Source organism: Myodes glareolus, chromosome 21, assembly GCF_982192425.1.
Source record: "Myodes glareolus chromosome 21, mMyoGla1.1, whole genome shotgun sequence".
NCBI classification, from domain to species: Eukaryota; Metazoa; Chordata; class Mammalia; order Rodentia; family Cricetidae; genus Myodes; species Myodes glareolus.
The window spans coordinates 50,230,345-50,256,135 of record NC_142046.1 but is presented as its reverse complement, the minus strand read 5'-3'; the positions used below and the strand labels follow the sequence as shown (position 1 = coordinate 50,256,135).

The 25,791-nt window shown below is 44.2% G+C and overlaps 1 protein-coding gene across 1 annotated transcript in view; it reads right to left on the bottom strand.

The window, feature by feature from the left end:
- Nostrin (nitric oxide synthase trafficking) overlaps positions 1-25,791 on the bottom strand; it is a 54,154-nt gene that overhangs the window by 10,954 nt on the left and 17,409 nt on the right. Inside the window, exons 3-10 of the mRNA XM_048425945.3 lie at positions 22,350-22,433; positions 19,283-19,345; positions 18,974-19,055; positions 17,197-17,259; positions 15,086-15,184; positions 9,606-9,731; positions 4,404-4,502; positions 4,173-4,298 (exon numbers count right to left, since the gene is read on the bottom strand). Coding sequence (XP_048281902.3) covers positions 4,173-4,298; positions 4,404-4,502; positions 9,606-9,731; positions 15,086-15,184; positions 17,197-17,259; positions 18,974-19,055; positions 19,283-19,345; positions 22,350-22,433 — 742 coding nt within the window. The remainder of the gene's footprint in view (positions 1-4,172; positions 4,299-4,403; positions 4,503-9,605; positions 9,732-15,085; positions 15,185-17,196; positions 17,260-18,973; positions 19,056-19,282; positions 19,346-22,349; positions 22,434-25,791) is intronic.

The window sequence follows — 25,791 nt, the reverse complement described above, 5'->3', positions numbered from 1 at the left end:
GGAGCAGTAAAGTAGATTTTGCTTGAGCAAGAATGGTGGAAGAAAGTGGGGCCCGCATTGGTTAGACGAGGTTAGCGCTGAAGCTGCCACGTTTACATGGTTTCATTTTGCTTTGTTTCATCTTGAGACAGGACCTCACTATTTGGTTCAGCCTGTTGGGTTTGAACTTATGGCCATCCTCCTGCCTCAGCCTCTCAAGTGCTGGGATTACAGGCTTGAGTCACAAGACCTGGCGGTGTAGAAGTTCTCACGTGGATTACTTCCAGGTTGGGTGAAAAGAAACTCGAGCTGGTGGGTCAGGTGGCTGAACACGAGTGGACAGCAACCCACAGCAGAAGCGGGGAGCTGCTGGGGGAGGGGAGAGAACTGGAGCTGTGGGTGCTGGTAGAGAACCTGGCTTTAGATAAACCTCCATGGAGCAGGGGTCACGCAGGATGTAGAATGAGAGCTTCATCCCCATAAACATGTAAGAGGTTGATTAAAAGATTTTCTGTCTGTATCATGCAATGGATGTTTCCCTGTGTCTTTATTACATCCACCTCTTACTCTATGAGCTTGGCTGTGTTTTCCTCATTGTACCTGTGACACCGAGATGTGAAAGAAGGTTCAGGCTGAAGCTGGCAGGTATTCAGCCCCTAAACACAAAAATAATCCTCTGGCCCCAGGTTCTCCACTACTACCAGTTCTTGGAGCTGCCTGGAGTAGAGGCCTCAGCTGCTGTCGTACCGTTAGGTGAGACTTGTCTAAGCCCTAAGGACACCTCACTCTAGTCCTAAGTTCTCATTGGAGGAATGCCATCACAATGTGGCTCCTGCACCGGACCTTCTGGAGACATGGAGCATTTAAACGTGCATTACCAGGAATGCCACCTCCTGGCACTTCCATAGAATCCTAGCCAAATGTCCCAGAATAGCCTTATTTTATTGACAAAGGTGACAGTGTTGTTTTAAAACTTTATTACATTTACGTATTTGCAAATGTTTGCGGAGGTCATAGGACGGCTTGGGGGACTTGGTTCTGTCCTTCCACCACGTGGCTCTTTGGAAGGAGCTTGCAGGCAGGGCAGCGGTGCCTTCACTCTGCCCGCTATCTTGCCAGCCCTGTGGGGACATTGTGGCTACAGCTGGCAAGCACACAGCAGGTGAGTTTTGCTGTCTGTTTGCCCAGCTGAGGGTTCGCGCACTGTTGGAGGAAGGAAAAAGCACCTCTCATTTTCATTCCCGTCTTCCCCTTCCCTTCTGCTTTGAACAAACCAACTCGGGGACACAGTGTGTCTCCATATTCTGTCCTTCTTCCCCAAACACTGACGGGGAGAAGGGCAGTACCAAGAGAGGCGTGTAAAGCCGCAATCCTTCAGGCAGGGATTTTACAGAGGTGACAAGCAGCTCCACACCGGTCACTGGCCTTCCACGGTAGGAGCTCAGATTACTCTCTGGTCTCGTTTGCTCCTGTCTGAGTAAATGTCACAGCACTGGATAAAAGCCAGTTCATACTGCCGATAACCGTGAGGTCAGACGCTGGAAGGCTTAGCTTTAAGGATATCGTGGTAATCTTCGTCAGTCAGCTGAGACAGATTTAGCCACCATGGTTGAATTCTAGGGCACTCAAGTTTCTCAAAAAACATAAATTCCCATGAGCATGCCCATTAGAGAGGAACCGTCCTAACTCCTGATGCTGCAACGGAATCCTCAAATCCCTCAGAATACCTTTATGTTATTGATAAGTTAGGTGATGGAGGCATTTTCATTGCTCTTTGGAAGAAAACGCAGGTGTGTCTAGAAATACCTGCTTAACCGAAGCTGGCAGGAAAGAGCGCCCTCCCCTTTCATTCCCGCCGCCTCCCTTTCTGTGCTGAGCAGACACGGCTGCTAGCAGCACCCTTCACCTTTGCCGGGGTAGGAAAGAAAAGGCTCAATAAAGAAACAACCAACGGCTTGGGTGACTCTTGGGCATGGGGGAAAGGTTAATCTTGTCGGGAGTCAGAGCTCTGTACCTCTCCCTCCGTCCCTGTACTCTGAGCAGGGGTACTGGTTCTTGGCTCTGGGCCGGCTGTATGCTGAATCCAGCTGGAGGGAATGAGTAGATTGGCTCATTCTACTCATCAGATCATCATCTACTCATCTACTCAGCAGATCAGAGCCGGGTAAGAGCCTGGAGGGAGCTAGAAACCTGGATAAGTCCCAGCAGATAGCACAGGAAAGCGCAGAAGTCGACAACGCGCGTAGGTAAAAGGTGTGTGCAGCTCAGACTTGTACGCTTGACGGCCATGTGCGGGGAGGGCCCTGGGCTTATCCACTCCTTCGACAGCCAAAAAAGAAAAGAAAAATTTGGAATCCTGGGGCCTGGTGTTCCAAGCATGAAGGTCACTTAAGTCCAGGAGAGGCTTGGCGGGGGGTGGGGGGAGGAGAAGTTTGGTTTTGCTCTTTTTTGTTGCTTGTTTTAGATCAGCTGGCTCCTGGAGGTCAAAGAATTAACTCTGAGAAGCTGAGTGTGTAGCTCACACCTGCAATGCAAACACCCAAAAGACTGAGGGCGAATAACAGAAGCAGGGGGAGTTGGTTCTGCTGAGAGAAACTGAGCCGTTTTCAGCAACAAACTTCATCCTATAGCAGAACCCCTCACACAGCCTAAGAAGAGGTCTCAGGCAGTTTGGTCCTAATTTTTCAAGGGTAGAGATCTGTAAAAAAAATGCTAATTTTCCCCATGCTCCGGACTTACATCTCTTCTCCTTTGAGTAAGAGTTGCACTTACTGACTTCTAACACACAGACCACGACGAGAAGTCACTGCTGGGACCAGTTCACACAGAACTGCGCTTCCTCTATGAGTGCTATGGCTTTGGTATCTTGAGCCACTCATCCAGAGGGAAGCAGGCTGCTATGTGTTGCCAGGTGAGAGACGGAAGATTCACATTGCAAAAATTAAATATGTGTGCTGGGTGGTGGTGGCGCACGCTTTTAATCCCGGCACTCGGGAGGCAGAGGCAGGTGGTGGATCTCTGTGAGTTCAAGGACATCCTGGTTTACAGAGTGAATTCCAGGACAGACTCCAAAAGCTATAGAGAAACCCTATCTGGAAAAACAAAACAAAACAAAACAATTAAATGTGTATGTGCACGCATACACACACACATGTGCACGCGTGCATGCATACAGATTCAGAAAGGGAACGATGAGGGGGAGGAGGAAGTGGGAGAAAAGAGAGAGCGGAGGAAGACATTGTGGCCTGAGAGCAGTAGGGAAGTCTTCTCTGGAGGAGGTAGGAGAATAGCAAGCGTGATAAGGAGGAAGAAGGTAAGGCCATGGGGTAAAGGACAAAATAAGAGCAAAGTATGGTGGCATCTATACATATGTATATGTATATATATGTGTGTGTAAATATATATGTGTATGTGTTTAAACATGTATGTATATATGTGTGTGACTATATATGTATATATATGTGCTGCAGTTGGGATGTATTGTATGAGAGAAGAATAAAAAAGATAAAAAAAACAGAAAAAGAAAAAAAAGAAAGAAAGAAAGAGTCCCTCATGCTGAGGTACTGAGAAGATTGACTCTCAGCAATGAGACATGAGGGACTCTCCTCGTGAATGGACTAATGTCATTGTCATGGGAATGAGTTTGTTCTAGAAGCAAGTTCAATCCTTGCTCTCTCACCCATGTGATGACATTTTCCTGTTCTGTTATGATGCATCAAAGAAGACCCTCAACAGACTGAGCCACCCAGGACGTCCCAGCCTCCAGAATCATAATTCACCTAAGTTTCTAGTCTCTGGTAGTTACCAAGTCTGTTGTATTCTGTTCTGGCAGCATGCAAACTGACCAAGACAAAGACTCAACAAGATTCTCAAACTCAGCCAGCCTTTCGATGGAGTATAGCTGCAGTTGTAAACCACAGATTATTTTTTATGATAATTTATAACTCTATGGAAAAATAACATTTTATTTAAAAAAAAATAGTTTCATCCAGGCATGATGACACATGCTTGTAATCCCAGTCCTTGGGAGGATGAAGCAGTGTGATCAAGAGTTCAAAGGTCAGCTTTGGGCTACAGGAGACTAGGTTTGGGGGTGAGGAAGAAGACATTTCCTTTAGCACTGTTTTCACATGACTTCTCAATACATGGCTAAGGTGACCTGTGAAGGTCACTTTCTGCCGCTCTGTACTTACAAAGTAGTCAGTCAGTAGGAACTCGGATTTGTTCTCTGTAGACAGGATTGCAGTTTCCTCCATTAGAGCCTGGATGTCTTTCTCAACGTCAACCTTGCTGATGGCGCAGTGGATCTGTGTGTGGCACTGTAACACCAAGCAGAGGGGCGTGGGGAGACTGAGGAACCGTTTCCCTCCACCCTTCCCCGCTCCATCATACACACCAGGAATAGATCCATCTCTGCTACTCACCGTGGTCAGCGTTTGTCCAAAAAGAGAGATGTGTTGGCTGTACTGGTTTAGATTATTACATAAAAGTTGAATCCTTTCCTTCTCTAGCTCCAGCATGCTCTGGAGAGAAGAAAAGGAAATGAGGAAAGATCAAGCATTTGCTCCACAGAGCTCGTCACCCCTCCCACACCGTGAGATAGCCTGAGCAAACTGTCCTGATTTGTCTTTCACTACGGTACATCCAAACTGCAGCGCAAGGAGATCCCAGGGCAGGGATCTGGCTTGCTGTCTGTCCTAATACTGCCACTGAAGATGGATTTAATGCCTAAACTTCCCTGTGTTCCTCTGCCTGCACACAGCGTGGAGCCAGATGCTACAAGTTACCTGCTGCTGGCAAAAAGGAGAAAAAGAGAAATGAAGGCATCAAGATGCACCTTTGATGTTTTAGAAGAGACTAACTCCCAGGAAGACCCATCAACGTCTCCTAGAAATGCTTCTAGACACCAAATACTTCCAAAATTGATAACAATACAAGCAAGGCACACAAGACGCAATGTTCTTCATTCACTGTCTTCAGTGTCTGCTGCGCTGGCCTCAGGGAACTCACAGGGGATCTTGCAGGGGTTGCCTTTTCATTTGATCTGCTTTCAAACAGAAGCCCTGCTGAACTCAGGATATAGTAATTTGATGTTTTGGGTATTGAAGAAGTAGTTACTTTGTTTGTTCCTTGTTTGTATCATGGTAAAGAAGTCTTGCCTTCTCCCCCCTCCCCTTTTTGGATTGGGGTATATAAAGCATATGGAAAATACACACTGGTGGATTCGAATTCACTGGGTCGCCCTCCCAATTCTATTCTGTGTCTCTGTGTATTTCTTTTGTGTCTCTATTCTTTCCTGCCTCACATTTCTAATCCACGTATCCCCTACCCTAGAACGTACAAACCCGTTGAGGCTGACCCCCAACAGGTGTCGCCCCAACACGGGACTCTACATATGAGTGTTTTGTCTGTACATATGTGTTATGTCACATGTGTGCCAGAGGACACACTGTGATTAACCACTGAATCACCTCTCCAGTTCCCATTCTCTAATCTTCAAGAAACCTTATTGTAAGAGTGGAACCTCTAATTACAACGAGTTCTCAATGCTAACCTTTATTAGACCTTGGGCATCAGAGTCTATCGACTAAAGGTAAGAACACGGCCTCCTCGTTTCATGCGGGATAATAAAAATTCCACAGCTGGATTTTTATGACTTTTAGCTAGCAAGGGTGAATAAGGAAGTGAGGAGTGCACGCTTGTTAGCCTTGTTAAGGTTATGCGGATAGCTTCGCTGGCTATTAACATTCTAGAGCAAGTAAGTTACTGGACCCTTGGCACTCACTTGCTGGTTTGTGGCTTTTAGGATGGATGGAGAAGTTCAGCAACCAGGGCTAGCTGAAGTGATCAGGGGAGATTTATAGGCCATGTTGGAACAGTGCAAGCTGCAGAACAGATGCCCAGAGGACTGTGAGCTTTGACAGAGACGTCAGGTGTCTAGGACAACCTTCTCCATAGGTGGTTTTGATAAGGTCAAGGCTCTGGGAAAATCAGCAGGTACCGTTGCCCCAAGGAAGAAGGATGACTGGGTATCAAGGCTTTTGGTAAGCAGGCGGGGCAGCACAAAGTCAAAGGTTACCCCTGGCTTGATCAGTTGGTGTCCTCCTACATCCTGGTGCTATTATTGATCTGCTGGACATAGCCACCAACACTTGAAATTTGAATTTACATTTTTAGCTAAGATAAATTTTACATACTATAAGCAGCATCATTTTAAAGGTACAGTTCGCTACTCTGAAGAACATTTGCTTTGCTCCGCAGCTCTCATCAGCACCATCTCCACTCCGCTTTTTGTCTTGTAGAAAAGGAAACTCTATACCCATGAAGTACTGACTGTCTATCCCTGCTCCTCCCGGCTCTGACAGGTACCGTTCTACTTTCTCCCTCTATGAACTTGACCAATGTAGGTCTCAAGCAGGAAGAATCATCAAATGTAGCTTTAAAGTCCATGCATGTTGTAGCTGTGTCTTTAAGGGGGAATGATAATCCAGTGTATTGTATGCTATGATTTGTTTGTTGGTATAAGATCATTTTAATGTGTCTTCAAATGGAAGCAATCAAACGGTCAACCACAACAAAACACCTCTGTACCAACACAAATACAGATGCCCCCATCCCTGACATTCTGATGAGAAGCCGGCGGATGCACCCTCATAGCCACCTGATTATGGCTACACCATTCTTGTTAGTCGAGAGAGCCCAGTGCCTCTGCAATTGCCAGTCTCTCCTGAGACTTCCCCTAAAATCACAGGCATCAGCAAACTGAATGTGACCAATTGTCCTTCTGCCTTCCCGATAAAGAATTAAAGACACAGAGGAATACCCTATCAAACAGATTGGTAGAATTAAAATTTCTCCTAACAAACATGTAAGACAAATATAGTTCATTGGTTTGGATCGCCTTAAGTCCTTACCCTACTTTTAAAAACCTAGGAATCGGTTGTTGCAGTCTAGCGATGCAGGCAAAGGATGCGGGGTGGAGAATAAAAGTCAGGCTTCGAACACACGGCACTCTGGGGAGTCGCTGTTTCTTTACATCGATAAGCACAGAGCCACACGCATCAATCTGAGATTAGAATAACTGGTCCTTTTGTAGAGATGGGGATGTTTAACAGCTTTAATTACATTTCAGGGAAATCATTAAAATGATTTGTGTTTGCTCACGAGAAGAGGCAGAAATGAATTCCTCTGTGCAAAGGGGGAAAATCCATATCTCATTTAATGAGTTATTGCTTCCTGGCGTCTTGTTCTTTCTGTACAGAAATGGTTGATGGAGAGACAAGGCATTCTGGAGGGCCTCCAGCTGTTTGGTAGCACGGGTGAAGGAAGCGTGGTCAGAGAGTTACCAAGGGAGGGCAGATTGAAAGCCTGTCGGGGCTCGTATAGTTCGCGTTCTTCAATTATTCTCTCCAGCTTCTGCGGCTCTGGCCTCAGGGAACTCACAGGGGATCTTGGAGGGGTTGCGTTTTCATTTGATCTGCTTTCAAACAGAAGATGTATCCTACTGTTTCCATAGCAGCGACTTCAAGCTACAGTATATCTAGAAGTTACCTGGACACTTTCTAGCACCATCCAGGGGCTAATTTTAACAGGCACTTTGTGCTTTGAGACACTATCTTAAAGATAGACACACACACATACGCACACACACGTACACACACATGCACACATACACACACACACACTATACATTCTAAAGACTATTATAGTAACTGTTTTAAACATTTTTTTAAAACTCAGAACAGATAGACAAAAGTGAAACAAAATTATTCAAGTTCTTACCAACCAGAGTTGATAATTGTTTCATATGATTATGCTGACTACTTTTGGGTTTGGTTTGGTTTTGTCAACTTGCCATAAGCTAGGGTCATCTTGGAAGAAGGAGTCTTAACTGAGAAAATGCCCCCATCCAATTGGTCTAGAGGCAAACCTTTGGGGGCATTTTCTTGATTACTGATAAAAGTGGGAAGACCCAGCCCACTGTAGGTGGTTTCATCCTTGCGGATGTAGTTCTGGTCTGTATAATGAAGGTATCTGAGCAAGCCCTAGAAAGAAAAACCACAAGCAGAGTTCCTTCATGGTCTCTGCCTGAGTTCCTGACTCCAGGTTTCTGCCTGGGTGTCCTCCAATGATGAATTATAACCTGTGAGCCAAATAAACCCTTTCCTCCTCAAGTTGCTTTAGGCCATCCTGTTTTATTATGGTAATAGGAACCTGGCTGGGACAATGGTAACATTTGTATTGACTTGTAGAGTGCAGCAAAGCTGCTCTTATGTTTCTGAAGTAGGTTTTGGACGGGAAGTGGTTGTACTGGTTTCTCAGGAGCCACACACAAGCGGAGTGGCTGTATATTGCAGCCCTGCGGTATTCCCACCAGGAGTTCCATCTCCCTGGTTCAGCCCAGGTCTGGGCACTGTTTACAGACGTATCAACTCGATATGCATTAGGTGTGAGTTGAAACCTCTCTACGTGGGTGTATAAATGATTTGTTTTTCTGTAATATCATCGTTTTGAGGTTAATTCATATTTAAATATAGGCTTGGCTTATTTATAGCTGGAAACTGGCCTACTTTATAAATTAGAGCACATTGTAAGAGTTTTCTATGGACGGGCATGAAGACTGAGTGCACTGTTTTCTCACCATCTAATTATGAACTATCTTACATCAAACATTCTTGTACCTCACTATTGAAGAACACGTTAAACCTTTCTTCAGGATGGACCCCTACAAGGGAACTTCTATATTATGGGCAAAGCCACTTTTCTCTTTTCTCAGATACTGTTAAATATCTCATTACAAAGCCTCATGAGTTCTTATTCTCTAACATCCTTGCTAATACTAGATATTATCGCTCCCTAATTTTGACACATGACTGTCTTATCACGTGCTTAGCTGTGATTTTGATTTTTCCCTGTGCAGTTTGTGTGTTCACATCTTTTCCTATCTGTCAATTTGACACAATTCGTTCTTTTACAAAAAGATTTTTTTTAAAAAAAAATTATGAACCACACACATGCGGTGACTGCAGAGACCAGAAGAGGGTGTCAGACCCACTGGGCCTGGAATCACAGATGACTGTGAACTGACATGGAGGTGCTGAGAACTGAACCAGGAGCCTCTGAAAGAGCAGACAGTGCTCTTAACCACAGAGTAACTGCTCCATCCCACAGAAATCAGAATTCCTCCTCTGTGTGTCTCTGTGTTACGAACAATCACTTTTAAGGTTCTGAGTTAGTATCTTATTCGTTGTTATATATTACTTGTCTAACAAATGCCCAAAGCAGAAAACTCCATACATGAACACCGAGTCTGCTGAAATTCCATTCTGAATCTCTAATACCTAAGTCTTAATTTATATTCTACTTGGATAGAACTTCTTTGATATTAGCTTAGATTCCACTGAGAATTAGGAGCAGAAACTCTGGCTAATGGTGCACATGAACTTTCACTGGTGATTGTGCTCATGGAGAGACGGAAACAAGACAGAAGGTGGTCTGTCTAACACCATACTACAAGTGAGTATCGGAGCTAGGAGAGAAAGCAGATCTTGTGAATACAGAGACAATCTTCACTCCCATGGTTACACAAACGACATCGGAAGAGGAAAGCTGAATGCCGGACGTACCTTGTAGCAGCTCTCCAGCGTACTCTCCCACTTCAGTCTAGTGGAATAGCCGGCCAGGTTTTTTTGGTAGTAATTTTCATCTTCCTTTTCCAACTTCTCAGTGGATTTTTTCAGTTTGTTGAGGAGCTAAAGTCAAATATCAGAGTCACACAGTCATCGACACATTTACAAGAGAGCTCTTAGCATCCCATGAACCACACATGGCCCAAAGTTCCTCAGTTTCAGCTCCCTATAAATGATAGTTACTGCAGAAGACAAAATCTAGGTTTTTTGAGTTGTTTTTTTTGTTTTGAAAATGTTAAAGGACATGGAATGTCCTCTCAATATACCTCCAGTTTTATGCTTGAAGAAACTGAATTCTAACTGAATTCCCAAATATGAAGTGATCTGTCCACATCCCTCACATTAAGACCAAATGACTGAATCTGACAATTTACAAAGTAGGTCCGAGAACTCCACCTGCAATCTACTGGCACATCCTATGGTTTTCTCCTTCCTTCCCAGTACGAGTAGAGACTTGTTGGTTCATGTAAATTTCAAACCTATTTCCATGATGGGGAACCAAACCATCATTGTGCCGCTAGAAGCAGAGTTTTGGAAGGAGGCACCATGGATCAGAAGTCTCATTTCTGTCACAGGAGAAGCGACTTCACTTTCGTGGGCTACAGAGACTGCTTTGCTTCTCTGATGGGGATGGCTGCACCCGCTTCACTGAGAGGTTGGGAGGATTCGATAAGGTAATACATGTGAGATACATCGTGCACCATGCATCTGACACCATTACAACACTAAGCCTGAGATTTGTCCCCATGTCAGCTTCTCATTAAAGACAGGCAGACATATACTACTTTCTGATTGCTAAGTCTTTGGGAAAGCAAGGCAATGCCAAACTCCTCGAACCACAATCGCTGAAACAGCTAATGAAAATATCCAGACAAGCAATTCCATTTCTAAGAAATGAGGATTTGGATTGCACGAATGATTCACAACTTTCATGTTCTTAGATATGAACTGGTATTTATAAAGTAGCAACTTTGGGGCTGGAGAGATGGCTCAGAGGTTAAGAGCACTGGCTGCTCTTCCAGAGGTCCTGAGTTCAATTCCTAGCAACCACATGGTGGCTCACAACCATCTGTAATGAGATCTGGCGCCCTCTTCTGGCGTGCGGGCATACATGGAGGAAGAATGTTGTATACATAATAAATAAATCTTTAAAAATAAATAAATAAATAAAGTAGCAACTTCTAGGGCCCCCAGTAGAGATAGTCAGTCATCAACTAGCTGTGTAACGGGCTTGTAGCAGGTCCTCACGTGGCTCTAATGCATGGTCCTCCAGCTACACTTGAAGGACTAAGAGAACCTTCCTGGTGTTATCAGTTTAGCAGTTTCAAGGACAGAGATAGAGGCTTTTTATTATTATTATTTTATGACTGACCCTCTTTATGTTTAAGGACATTTTGACTAATGTTACCATAATAGAGAACATCCATTCAAGAGGCTGAATACTAAGCCTGTTCTCTTTATCATTCCAGTCAATACACTGCTGCTCTGTGATGTATGACCTATACCAGGCACATTCAGCTTTGCATTTCAGGGGTAATGAGCCACATCTCTCTGCAGAAACACGAGCTTGTGAATTTTAACCTGATAACAATATAGTGCCCTGATGTGGGAAAGAATTGATGAGCCCAGAGAACCTAGAAAGAACGGTAAGGGACAATGGCGAACAGGAGCCAAGGTCAAGTCAGGGAAGGCCTTGCTGGGCCACTTATCAGAGGGTACTAAAGTCACTAGACAGCCTTCAAAGGCTTTTCAGAAGAGAATGGATGTAGATGACTTTAGTTTCAGGAAAGTCACCATGCATGTGAGTGACAGTAAGAGCCAACACTAAAGGCAAAGGGGCCCACTTGTTAATTCCAGTAATCCAGGCAAATGATGGCTGTGCCATGGTGAATGCTGTCAGGGAGATGGGTATGCCAGCAAATCCAAGAAGCAATTGGTTTAAGGGCTAGAATTGGAATGGTACGCCAGCTAAAGGTATATAGAGACACAGAAGATGCAGGGGAAAAGACTTATCTTAGGTAGAAAGAGATGATTTCTAGAGGTGCCAGGAGACAGTTTAGAGACAGATATGGCTAGAGACATAAATTTAGGCATTGTCCGTGTTGAAATGAGAGTTGAAGCCTTGGGAGTATAGACGTTGAAAATCTATTATTTATTGAGTGCCTGATATTGAGAATCTTTTGTTGGACACTGGAGACACAACAATGAATTAAACAGACAGGACCTAGGAAGAAATCCTCAGGTACAGCAATATATAAGGGCCAAGTGGAAAAAAAAATGACATCCATAAAGGAGGCAAAGATAAAATATCCAGAGATTTAAGGGGACCAAGAATGGGATACTGATAAAGTTAAAAGAAGAGACTGCCTGCAGAAGGGGAGATATATGATGTACAATGCTTCTAAGAAGTTTGTGGGGGTAACTTGAGGAACGAACAGGGAAGTGGAGACAGAGCACAGACAACCCTTCAAATGAAACTTACTGTAGGAGAGAGAGAGAGAGAGAGAGAGAGAGAGAGAGAGAGAGAGAGAGAGAGAGAAATGGGTAGGGCCATGAAAACTTCCCTCTGACTCTTCCTGCTCTCCCAAGGCAGGATGTGTGGTGCAGGAGAATTGTCTGTATTCTGTCAATCATGTTTTAAATAAACGCTGATTGGCCAGGCAGGAGGTGTAGGTGGGAAAACCAGACAGGAAGTGGAAATGATGCAAGGAGAGCAGGAGAATTCTAGGGAGGAGGAAGTTGATTTCTCCCACTCCTACCCAGATCACCGAAGCAGCAGGATGTGAGCTACCCCACTGATAAAGGTACTGAGCCACATGGCTAAAAATCAGAAAAATGGGCCAATCAACTTTATAACTTATAGAAATCTCAGTGTGATTTTTCTCTGGGACTAAACAGCTGGGGGTACCGGGCAGGGCACAAAAACACAAACAAACAGGCCCCACTCATGTTACAGATGTGCATTGGAGGAAGTGGACGAGTGCCTCCAAATTGAAATGTTGACTTTTAACTTCTCTACATCATTGCATTAGAAACTGGAGTCTTTGGGAAGCATTCCAAGAGTGGAGCTCTGTGAATGAGATCAACGACCTTATGAGAGGAACCCAGAGCTCTCTCCTTCCCGTATGAGGCTATAAAGAGATGACTGAAGTCTTGGCCCTCACCAGAATCTGACCATGCTGGCTCCTGATCTCTAGAACCATCCCATTTTTGACTGTAAATAAGTTCAGTAAGATGTACGTACTGGGCAAGTGTTTGAGTGGCTTCCTTAAACTAAGTGTGTGACATTTTTATTTGTGGGTTAGTTAAAGTCATTTTACTTAGGTTTCTGTTTTAAAGGCTATGAGAAATGTACCCTGTGGTGCCAGCTGCCCAGGCTATGGTAACTTCTTATAGCCACTCACACAGACCAAGATAGACCTGGGAATTCAGAAGACTGATGGGAAGAAGCACTGTGGGGCAGGAGGGGGCTGTCTAAGATGGGACAAGTCAGACAATCACCAGAGGGCCTGGGAGGCAGGGAGCCATAGTCTCAGAACACAGGTTGAACTGGGCTCTGCCTTGCACATTTGCAGTTAAAAGTGAGTAGTGATGTAAGTCCTCTGGGAGTAGGTGGGGAGGACGGAAGTAGGAAGAAGATGGGGTCTAGGCTCACTTCCGCTTCCGGGGAGAACTGGGATTGCTAAGCAGGAAAACAGGAAGAACTGCCTAGCAGTGGTGCTGATGATAGAGCACTTCCATGTGCATGAGAAATGAAGGCCAGGCCTGATGTTCACTTAAAAACAAAACAAACAAACAATAAAAAAAAACCAGATCTAATTTAAGCAGTGACTATGGGAGGGGATCTATGATGTCATCACAGGCAAAGGCCATGGTCATGGTCACAGGCCCACTGTAGGAAGGTGGGAGAGGGCACCACAGACTTTCACCCCCAGGAAAGCTGCTACCGAAGGAAGAAGAAATGCACCCCTCGGTTGTACCAGTTTTTCTGTTACTTGACATCAAGAAAGGATAGCTTCTGGTGAGGGCTAGGAAGGCCTGGAGATGTCCTGGTGCTGAGATCTTTACATATATGAATTAGCTTCCTCCGTGGCTTCTTGTTTTCCAGCACTTATTCTGATTGTTTTTGAACTGTGAAGGCTGGCATGTGAAGCGATAAGGACCTTCCAAATCTTGCTAACGGTACATTTAAGTTACGCAGCTGACAAATTTTTCAGATGAAGTGATCATCACTGGCAATGACAGTTTCCTTTTCTCTTTTGAGGACTGGAATGGTGCCGGCCGCTTTCCTTGGGGGGACTTCACATTAGAGAAAGTGTGCTCCAATACGGAGCACATCCTACAGGAGCTGGGCTAGATAATCTTTTGAGGTAGAGCCTAACATTACTTGTGTTCATTTTTTTGTCCAAGAATGGAGTTGTCAAGTTTACACTTATTTAACCTGTGACTCCGTGCTGTGACCTACACATGGACAGTTATGGATTCTAAAGAGGCTTGGGAGAATGGCGGCGGGGGGAGGGGGTCCTGCCACAGGAGGGAGCTGCAGTGGGGCCTCACAAAGACTTTTCTTTCCAGCATCACGGAACTTGTGGCCCGTTAGCAAATGTCTGGGCTGTGTGGATCTACATGTATTACCTGGCTTCAGTTAAGTTAACAATGATGTGTGCACCAAGGTCTTTAAAACATTTCTGCCAGGAGTACTTGATTGCTTCCACTAAGAAGCAAAACATGAAGAGGGAACAACCTCATCTGGGTGGATGTTCTCTTCTGTTCATGGTTATGAATACATGATTGCTCAGAGGGAAAAGAAAAATCTGGGTGATGTAGGAAGATATGACAAGAACTTGATGTAAAATGTAATTACTTACTTTCTTAAAAGTTCAAATTGCCAAGATGAATGGTGGAAATGTAAATTTATATTTACTGTGATTAATTCCGTACTTTCTCCCTGAGGGTATTTTTATTTGCATACTTACTTGATGATTATTTCCTAGTTATGTGAACATACCATGATTAGCTAACCATCTAAAAATGCCATTTTTATCTTTCTCTCATCTTATAAGCACTTCTACTTTTCATTTTATAGTGCTCACGGCATATTAGTGTAATATGCAAAGTATTATATATAGTAGCCCATAAACATAAAGATATTTATTTACTTATTTGGAGAGGGAGCTGAGATTTTTTTTTAAAAACTAAGAGTCTCTATCAAAACTGTGGCCATCACAAGTCTAATATGCCATGTCCGTGATATATTTCAAAAATCTTATGTGAACCACAGGTGACTTTGAAGCTTTTCACGCCTGACCAACCTACAGATCCCTACAGAGGGAGGAGCCAGCCAGTTCTCTGTATCCCCGTGGAGGACAGGAAGCTGTGTCTCTAAGCAGCACGCACCTGCTACCAAGATGGCTCACCTTTTGCTTCTCCTTCTGGGTCACGGAATGCTTGGAGCTTTCTACAAGGTGGAAAAGTGCTTCATGCTTCTTGGTACTCACCATTAATTTTTTCTTAGCCTAGAGGCAGAAACATACAAGTAAGAGAAGGAAACGAAGCAGAAAGAAGCAGAAACGGCTCTTTAGAGAAAAGCTCTTCCAGTTTGTGAATGACTGGGAGATTTGACTTCTTTGTTCCCACCCTTCATCTCAATATCTGCCCAAAATACTACAGCAGCAAATATTTTGATAGGGAACCACTGTGCATTTTGTCACGATATTGGGTACTATGTCCAAGAGAGTTGGACATTTGCTAATTCACCTTGAACTCACACTCTTCTGGGGCCTTGGACTCCCGAGTGTTGGAATTGCAGGCCTGCACCACCAAGCCCAGACTGAGAGTTCAGACTACGAACTGAAACAATGTGTGTGGGAAGAAGGTCGAGGGAATCAGCGGTAACGCCTACGCCTACCGCCTTCTTTGAAACTTGTGAAGATGCTAGCGAGGAAGTTCAAGGAACAGGCTGCTTACAGCCCCTCTTTTAGCTCAGTCACGTGCCTGATGATAAATGGGTATGAGTCGAGAGTACTTGGTCCTTCAGAATTTGCAATTTTATCTCTGAAGCAGGCTGCACATCAGGGCTGACATGCGAAGTCTCTTTTCGCATTGGAATGAGCGAGGAAATGATTACAACTCAAGAAATCCATGTGATCTAATGACTTTGTCATTCTTCATAAATCAATAAAGTAATTTTATTTAGAAAAGCAGCTTATCAGAAACTGGGGAATAATAGGAGGTGTTTTTTGTTGTTGTTCTTTGAAGCAAACAGTTATAGAACATTGTCTCTAGCCTTTGATCTATTGTATTTGATCTATTGTTTCCTTGAGAACTCAGTGTTTACAGATAATTGTTTTCTCATAACAAACCTTTTAAAAAAAACTCAGAAAATCAAGAGCAAAATTAAAAAAATAAACAAGTGTTTGGATGCTTGTTTTGGACTTTGAGATCAGTTCCCAATGTGACTCTCTTTGTCTGTACACCTACCACAAGGGTAGGGACTTGTTTGTCTAAAGCAGTTCTCATCTTGGTCTCTGGAGTCTTCGATATCAGCAGAAGCTTCAGAAACAAGCCTGAGGTCAGCTGCTTCTGAGGGCAAATCTGGTTATTTGGTATAGGCGGCTGTTTACTTGTGAAGGTTCTTTGGGGTCATTAACATTAGGAGATGTAAAGGAAGAGTTCAACTCTTGGAATGCACATCTTCTTCAAGGGCATGATTGGGCTTTCTTAGCAGATTCCTCAGTCTCTCATCCTCCTTACTCAAAGCAACTCCTACACAGGATTATTCTAGACTAATCTGTGCATATGGACCTCATCTGCTGTTTCTGTAGCTTAAGAACCAACAATGGAGTTCTCTAGCTTCTTACATCGAATCAAAACTTATCTAGAGGATTCGTGTGCTGTTTCCTGCATTTGTAATCTAGCCAACTAAGTTTTCAAGTAAATGGAAACGAGGAGCGAGCCTTCGTGTAGCCCGTGTGCTCTTGTAGAATTAACACATGTGTTCCCTTTGACATCAGCACACTCCTTACCATGCCCTCTCCTAGCAAGGTAGGGATCACTAGCACCCTATACAAATGAAAAACCAATGCAGTGTTTGTTACTTCGCCTAAATGTCAAACTCCACAGAGAGGCAGCCAATGTAATATGAGGGAAAAGAGCAATGACTCCAGAGCCCGAGAACTTCTAAGACTTCGTAGTTTAACCATTAACCAGTTTTAAACCCTTGGAAATAACCTTGACAGTCCAAAGTCACGTGATACCTTGGTTGGTATGATGACTGAACACACAAACAGGCAGCTCTTGGCACATAAGAAGTGCCATATAAATATTAACCATAAATGGTACCTATATTTCGAGTCATCCTCTGCTTTGGATTAGTTGAATGATGCATCTATATAATAACTCAGGTGAGTTATTTTCTCTTCAATAGTTGCATTGAAAAGCGTTAGGACACACCAGTACGTGTGCACAAAAGTAAAAAAGTCCCATCCTAAGAACTGCGTTTATGTAAAAGCTGTTTATGTATACTTGCCTTGATTTGCTGATTCCAGTTGTTAACAACAAGATTTGCCGTCTTTTCAACTTCATTATCAAGCTATTGAAAAGAAAAACAGAATGAAAAAAATATTGCTTTCTTGCTTAATCACTGTTATTAATTAAATACCTATGAATACTAAACTCAGAGATCAAAACCTATTCCTGCAGCATCATAGCATTTAGAGGTGGGACTCTGGGAAGTGGGAGGAGCCTGAGAGTGGAGCCTTGCATGGATCTGAGTCCCTAGTTGCTGGAATGTTTGAGTAGACTTAGGTGGTGTGACCTTGTTGGAGGAGTGTCACTGGGAGTGAACTTTGAGATTTCAAAAGCCCAAGCTAGGTCTTAGTCTCTCTCTTTCTCGCTCCCTCCCTCTGAACAAGAGATAATGGGGACCCATGACTGGAGGATCATGATGTCAGTACCCAATGTGTTGTAATGAATTGTAATAGCGCAGATTAATTTATGGTATTAAATGTAGTTATCATATCATTATATGACATGTAAAATATTTTTATTTGTTTGTTTTTCGAGACAGGGTTTCTCTGTAGCTTTGGAGCCTGTCCTGGAACTAGCTCTTGTAGACCAGGCTGGCCTCGAACTCACAGAGATCCGCCTACCTCTGCCTCCAGAGTGCTGGGATTAAAGGCATGTGCCACCACCGCCCTGTGTAAAATATTTTATAATTAATGAAATACAGATTTGCTTTGAGTTTTCCTAAAGTTGCTGGCAAAAGTAGATGATTGTATTTATTTCAAGTAAATTTTGTCACTTTCTATCTACTACCTTAGATAGGACATCCATTCTGGTGGAACGCATGCATACACAGACACACAGACATACACAGACACACAGACACACACACACGGACACACGGACACACACACAAACATCGATTCTACTTAATGTGTTTATATTTCTTTTATTTCTGTTCCTCTTCCATCTGAGTTTTCCCAGTTCCTTTAGTTCTTTAGACATACTTGACCCCGCCCCCCACCTCCAAGACTGTCTTTTCCTGTTGCTAGGATGGCCTGCTAAGCCTCAGGCAGGCCTGAGCTTGACCCTGAGCCCACCCGTGGGAGCACAGCAGCGTTAACAGCTGTGCTAGTTGTTGTCTAAAGCGCCAACCACTGTGACACACGGAGGAGAGGGGGAGAACACACAGTGAAATTGTCCTAGAAAAAAGGGGCATGCCCAGAGCAGAAGACATGCTAAAGGCAGTCAGCTTTTCTTGAGAGGCATGCCTAAGGCCTCGCTTTAGTCTTGAGACTATTTGAGAGTTGTAGCTATTGTTACCTTTAAGTAGTCTCACTTAGGTAAGTAGAAAAGTATCTTTTGGAACAAATTATGCTTGTGGGACTTGGGTGGAGTTCAGTGGTAGAGTTTACAAAATAGACTAGACCATTTAAAAAGAACCAAAAAAAATTGAAAATAACCTCTAATTTTACCATCTCAAAGTAATTCTTGTTAACATTTTGGAAAGGATCTTCTAGCTGAGCTCCTATTACTCACTAGATTTCTTTCATTTTGTATTTTCATTTAATATCATATGTAGAACTTGCTAGCCTAGAAGGCATAGAGATTCACCTTCCTCTCCCTTACCAGAGTGTTTCGCTTGTCTTTTAGGAACATTTTATTATGCCAGGGTTTGAACCGAGGGCCTTGAGCCTGAGTAGCAAGTGTTTTTTTTTTGTTTGTTTGTTTGTTTGTTTTTTGCCACTGATTTATACCCAGCCTTAGAAATCTTCCAAGAGGAAAAAGAAGCTCTGACTCACCGATTTTCTCTTCTTTTCTTGCATACTCAGGACCTGATGCGTTGGCTTTATTGCTTCCGACTCAATCGCTTTGCCAAGTTTTCTGGAAACAGAACATAAGGGTGCCCAGTCGCGTCCCGGGTTTCTATCCCGAATGCATTTCGGGGGAGATGAGTTGCAAGTCATAGCTAATCTATTTCGTGCAGGTCTGAAGTGGAATATTGGCCCCCGCCCACTCTAAATGGCACCTCCCCCTTCAGAGTAGGGACAAAGGTGTGGGAGTGGGGCGGTGAAAATGGGTAGGGGACCAGCATTATGGGAAGCACTCACTGATGTAGGTCGGCCGCCGATTTCATGCTCTCTGAGGCCCAGGCCCAGGCAGTGCTGAGACAGCTAGAGACACAAAGGGGAGGGGGGGTCAATTGCTAGTGAGTGCTGAGAAATCAAACATTACAGTCCACAAACTGCCTCCCCTCATATTCATTCTCTTGCTGGAGCTTCAATTTCTCCGTGAGATTAAAATCAGCCAGTCTATTTATTTGTACCACAGACATTATACACACTGCTTTTTCCCAGGCCTTCTTTTTTTTTCCCACTTAGATTTTCATCTTCTATTTTATCTATGCAGAAAATCAGGGAGATAAAGTGGCCAAGGAAAGGAACAGGTGAGGGAGAGGAATTTAGAAGACCCTCACAGAAAAGCCTTTCAACTCCCTCACTTTACAGACGAATAAACCAAGCCTTCGAGGATGTAAGTGACACAGGATTTGATCCCAAGTCCCTGGCTCATTGTGTGTGCTGATCTTGGGGTTGGAGTCTAAATCCTGCACTGGGATAGCTTTTAAGACAGCCTCACATCTTTCCCAGTCCTGGGAAAGAGAGAGGCAGAGAGAGGACAAGGAAGCCTGATGTTCTCTTCTTCCATAGCAGGGGTCGGCTCTTAGTTGTCTGCCAGGCGTCCTTGGAAGTCAGGACAAATAGTCTTAGTTAACTGCAGGGACAGAGCCCATGCCACTTTTGATGGAGGGGAGGGGAGGAAGCGGCATCCCTGCCAGCATCAGACCGGAGCAGAAGAGCGCCTCCAGTGGCCGAGTCCGCATCCTGCCCTGGGAAAAATGGGAAAACCAGACCAGAGGCCAGGGTTTCTACCATCTAAACCAGCACCAGAGAGTGCCTACTGTGTGTTTCTCGTGCAGAAAAGCACAGGAAGGAGAAAACTAGTCTACATTCACATGATAGGGGTCAGTGGTTGTTTGGCGGAGGTGGTGAGGGCGTGGACACAAACAGGAAGAAGCGACTTTGGGTTTGCTGAAAATGTCTGACTTTGGTGGTGGTTAGCTAGGTAGTACACAGATCTGTTAAACTGAATGGACCAAACCCTATACTTAGAATAACTGCTGCTGGATGAGGTGGCTCATCCCCGTAATCCCAAGCAACTGGAATGTGGAGGCAGGAGGATCAGGTCATCTGAGCTGACATAAAGAATTTGCGATCAGCTTGGGCCACAGGCGACACTAACTCCAACAGCAAATGAGTGTTTCCTATTTTGCGTACATTAACCCAAATATAATTGTGTTTATTAAGGCTATGAGGAGCATTCACTAAAGCGAACCTCTCAGGTGATTGCACAGCCACTGGACAGCATGACAGGAAGTGCATCATGTGACCTCAGAGAGCCCAGAGCACAGGTCTGAAAACAGATATCCCCTGTCCCTGATTTCCTTTGTGACCCTTGAAGACTCACTCGGCTTTTCTTAGCCTCATCTAACTGATCTTATGAAATAAGACATTGGGATCTCTGTGTAAGCGTCTAACATAGATTTTGACCTAAATTTTATCACTAAATACCACACTAATGCTGGCTCACTGTCCATTGTGAACGTGTCTGCCATTTTGGAGCTAAGATTGCCATGGTGGGATTTAGGAGGCAATTGAGGTATTAGGATCAAAATCAAAAGGCCATTCATGGAGTTCCCCTCCTCATCACGTGGTCTGTTAAGCACGCTTGCATTACTGCATTTAATCCAGTAACTGTGGGGAATGGGTTTTAGTTCTGTTTTTATGTTAGCATATTTATTATCATTATTTATGTTTCTTTCAAAAAGGGTCTTACACTACAGCCACACTGGTCTGAAATTCTCTGTGTAGCCTAAGCTGGACTCAAACTCATGGCAATTCTCTTGCCTCAGCAGATTTCCTTCAGCAGCATGGCATTTCAGCTTCATTTGCATCTTAAAGGACATTTAGACAGAAGATGAGTTGTTCAGGCCACTCCCCTGAAAAATAGTTTAACTAGAGCTTAAACTGGGCTGTCTAAGCAGAAGTCGGTCTAAATCCAACCACACTACTGCATGGACTCGTTTGTAACCGACCAAGATATCACCCCCAAATAAAAGTGGAACAAGAACCGGAGCAGTTTCAAAGCAGCTTGCTATCATCACCATGGTGCCCAGGCAGGAGTGAGAAATTGGTTCTAGAAACCCATTGTCCCCCTGAATTTTCCCTCTTTTATCATCAGCACGAGGACCCTCAGCAAGAACACTGTGAGTTCAGAGTCTCATCTGCACACAGCAGTACAGAAGCTGCGTCGTCGCAAGTTTTCAATAACGGGCGATTTTATTGTTGCAACATACTGTGTGCTTGTCCTCACATGTCGAGTCCTCCACACAGTTTGCTTCATTTGTCTTTCAGGCTACAACCCACATACACACTCAAATGCCCAGCTGAGCACATCTGCCCCCTGTACAGGAAGGCATGGAGACACAGGGAGACCAAGATCCTTGTCAAAAGTCACAAAATAGAGATAATACAGAATTTACACGTCCTGCCTCTAAGACCTTCTGGCTTAGCACTCCTTCCTAGATGGCATTATCAAGCCAATGGTGGGCTCAGGGGCCATAAAGCCCCAGGATGAGTCTAATTGGACAGCTCATTAACTGCATGGTTGAGGAGTTTTATTTCAACTGTTCAGTCTCAAGTCCTCATCCGTAAGGAGGATAAACATAAGAACTTTCAAGGATTGTTGTGAGGATTAAATAGGAATATCCTCTAAACATTTGAGGCAGTGCCTGGCCCAGAATAAATCCCCAAGATCTGGAAGCCATGCTTGGTAGGATTGTACCTGCCGTGCATATGGGAAAAAGCTGAGAGTGAGATTTTTTTCACTTTTATTTATTTATTTTTTTAGATTTATTTATTATGTATACGGCATTTCTTCCATGGGCACCTACATACCAGAAGAGGTTGCCAGATCTCATTATAGATGACTGTGAGCCACCGTGTGGCTGTTGGGAGCTGAAAGAGCAATCAGTACTCTTAACCACTCAGCCATCTCTCCAGCCCCTCACTTTTAATTTTTTACAAAGGATTTTTGCCTTACCTTTGTCATCATACTTACTTTTTCTTTGTGTTCTGTAGTGCTTTGCTCAGCTTGGCTGCCAGTTTCTGAAGTCCTTTGGCATAGTTAATCTCCAGGTTGGCCCTATGAGCAAAGGACTTGTTAAGTAGGAGATACTTATCAGAATTAGCAAGAGCACACATAAACAAAGATACACACAGGGAGTGGGGGAGGTAGGTAGAGATATATAGATAGGTAGATAGATAGATAGATAGATAGATAGATAGATAGATAGATAGATAGATACAAGTGTACTCTCTCACACACATATACTCAGACACAGACACTCAGACACACAAATACACACACTCTGATACATAAAACGTCAGGATGAAAATGCAGTGTCTTCATGAGGAAGAGATATCTATTGATATAAGGATTTTCTTGTCTTTTGGCAAACCCTTAAGAATATCAAAGAGGATCCCCAAGGAGAAAGTACTCTACTAAACTCTCCACCAATGCTATGGGTTGGATTACGCCTCCCTCAAGAAATACTGAACCCCAGCATCTTAGTTACTTTTTTATTGTGTGATCTGACCAATAAAATATCAACAGAGAAGGCTTTATTTTGGTCCACAGTTTGAGCATACAGTCCACAGTGGTAGGGGCATACTGCAGCTGATCACACGTGTCTGCAGTCACAAAGCAGATAGAACGAACCTGGGTGCTCAGCTTGTGTTCTCCTGTCTACTTGGTCCAGAACCCTGGCCTGTGAGATTGTGCAACATGTGTTGGTCTCCTCACCTCAGTTAAACCCCTCTGACAACACCATCATAGACATGCCCAGAGGTACAGCTCCTATGTGATTTTAGGTCCTGCCAGGTTGGCAATATTAACCACCACACACAGGCTATGTGAATGTGCCATCTTTGGAACTAGGTTCTGTGAAGGTGATCAAGTTCAGACGAGGCCCAAAGAAAATTTGATGTGTCCTTATAAACAGGGTGGGGAGGGAGGGGGGCACTGAACACAGAGCTGATTGGAGGCAGGTGCCCGGCTCAAGCGGCATATAGTAGAAACCTAAGGGGCTCCTCCGTTACTTTCTGTGCAGGGAAAGATATCAGAAAATCATTGGTTCTGGGAGAGATCAAATTATCTCTTCTTAAAATTATTTTACCACTTCCTCGTTAGAGGTCCATCTGTAGCTACAATGAGGTTATGTTCCTATTCACCTCACCTCCCCACACACCCTCTTTTCCTTCTCCCCCCCCCCTCATCTGCTCTTTCTTTCTAAAAGATGACTTCTGCACACTTTAAGTCTTTTTAAAAAGTATTTATTGGTTTGTCCATGAGTGTGAGCACACCACAGTATACACCCAGAGCTCAGGGGACCACCCGGAGTCAGTTCTCTTCCTCCACTGCGCAGATTCAGGTCACCACCAAGTCCTTTGATGGTGATGAGGGCCTTTATCCCCCGAGCCACCCCTACAGAGCAGTACATCTGATGAATGCATAGCTTTTGACTCACAGTGCTAGGCACACCACAAATAGTAAATATTAATTATTTGAGGAAGATGATGATGATGGATTGAAAGGTTCTTTAGGTATCCAGAGTGAAGAATGCAGTCCTCTATGCCATTGTCTCCCCATAAGGGCTTCCAGGCCAAGAGGGGGATGCTGACAGGGACAGCTTCTCCTTCACAATTCAATTTCACTTCCAGAATGTTCTCACTGGCTCTACGAAGGGGCTCAGAGGCCAAATGAGAGAGGCAACTATCACAAGGAAATACTCCTTTCCTTAGCATTAGTAATGTCATTAGATTCGCAGGGAAAGAAGGTGGAGTTTTGGTGTTGGTAGGAGGCTCTTTGCTTGCTTTCAGATGATTGACAGTTTCTAAGTCTGGCTGTCTCTGCTCCTGAACACCCACCTCTATGCATTCTCTTTCTTCTTTCCCCACCTCCTCTTTACGTTCTCAGGTTGACCTTGAATTTGATGTGTAGCTTGAGGTGACCTTGAATTCCTAATTTTCTTGCCACAACCTCCTGGGTGCTGGGATTATAGGCATGTACCACATTAGCTAACTCTCCCAAGCTTTCTATCAAGAAGGTAGAGACCCACCTGAGGAGATCCATTAGCCAAGCCGGAATTTCTGCATTAGTATCAGTGTCAGGGCAAATCTGTGAGTTTCCAGATTAAAAGGCTGTCTCCCACACATGACAATTATGTATCCAAACAATGCCCTCTGTACAGTGAAGGGTGTCTACTTTGTGATTCCGCAGACATTTGACCTGCGCTCTGTTTATTCACCAAACAGCAACACCCACCCTTTATCGGGCCCTTATACTATGCAAGACACTATTGTAAGCATTGTCGCTCTTTCCTCTAAAAAATTATTGCCTTTATTTAGCATGGGGAGGGGGCCCCGCAGCACAGATTTGGAGGCCAGAGAACAGCTTGATGGGTTTGGTTCTGTTATTTCACCGTGTGGGTCTGAGAAGCAAACAGGTTGTTAGACTTGGCAGCCAGCCCTTTGCTCGCTGAGTCGTCTCTCTGGTTCATTTTTATTTGTGTTGAACCTACAATGACTTGTGTGAGGTGGACATGATCTGTCTGACCATTTTCAGGAGGGAGCACCGGCCCTGGAGTTTGGTTGGTTGCTCTGCCAAAGACACGTGAGAAGGAGGTGATACAGCTAGCTTCTAAATCTGGGCCATCTAGCCAGAGTACTTGCCACTTAACCACTCTCCTCCCCTGACTCAAATGTGGAGAATGGCTGTGGCTGTTACTAGGGGAGTCAGACAAAAGCACATTTTGAAACTTCTAGTGCCTCTCCAGTGTTAATTACGGTGTTGTGACTCACTGGAGCTCCCACGGTGTGGCCACTAGAAAGGCCACTGCCAGCTATCCCAGAGCGCGTTAAGACTCTTTGCTCCCGGGGCCTTTCCCGAGGCTCTCATGTATTGTTAATCGGTTGGTGAGTGGGGAGTGGGGAGAAAGATGGTTTGGCTAGGAGGCAATGGAGGGGGACTCTGATCTCAAACACCATCAGCTTAGCTTGTCGAGGCCAGGCTGAGTTGGACCCAGTGTCTCTGACCAGTCAAATTCTGTTCTTTATCTCGCTGCTTGCAACTTATTAATGACCCCCGAGGACTTTAGAATCAGCCGAACAGAGCAGGCTGTGCCCATCCACTTTTGCCTTCTGATTTCTAGTGCCCACCTGTGGCAACCCCGAAGGAACTGAGACAAACAGGGAGGAGGGGAAGGAGGATGTGGTATGGGATATTGTCCTTCAGGCCCTCAGTGGCTTTTACCTTAACAGATGTCCATGACTAAATTCCTAGCCAATGACCTATTTCCTATCCAATGGTTGGATTTGTCACTCTCGTGGGAAGTCATGTTCTAAGAGACAAATAGAATGATATCTGTCACTTTTGTAAGTCTGAATGATTGTGTGTGTGTGAATGGAAGCAAAGACTACCATGTGGTGCTCTGTGATGTATG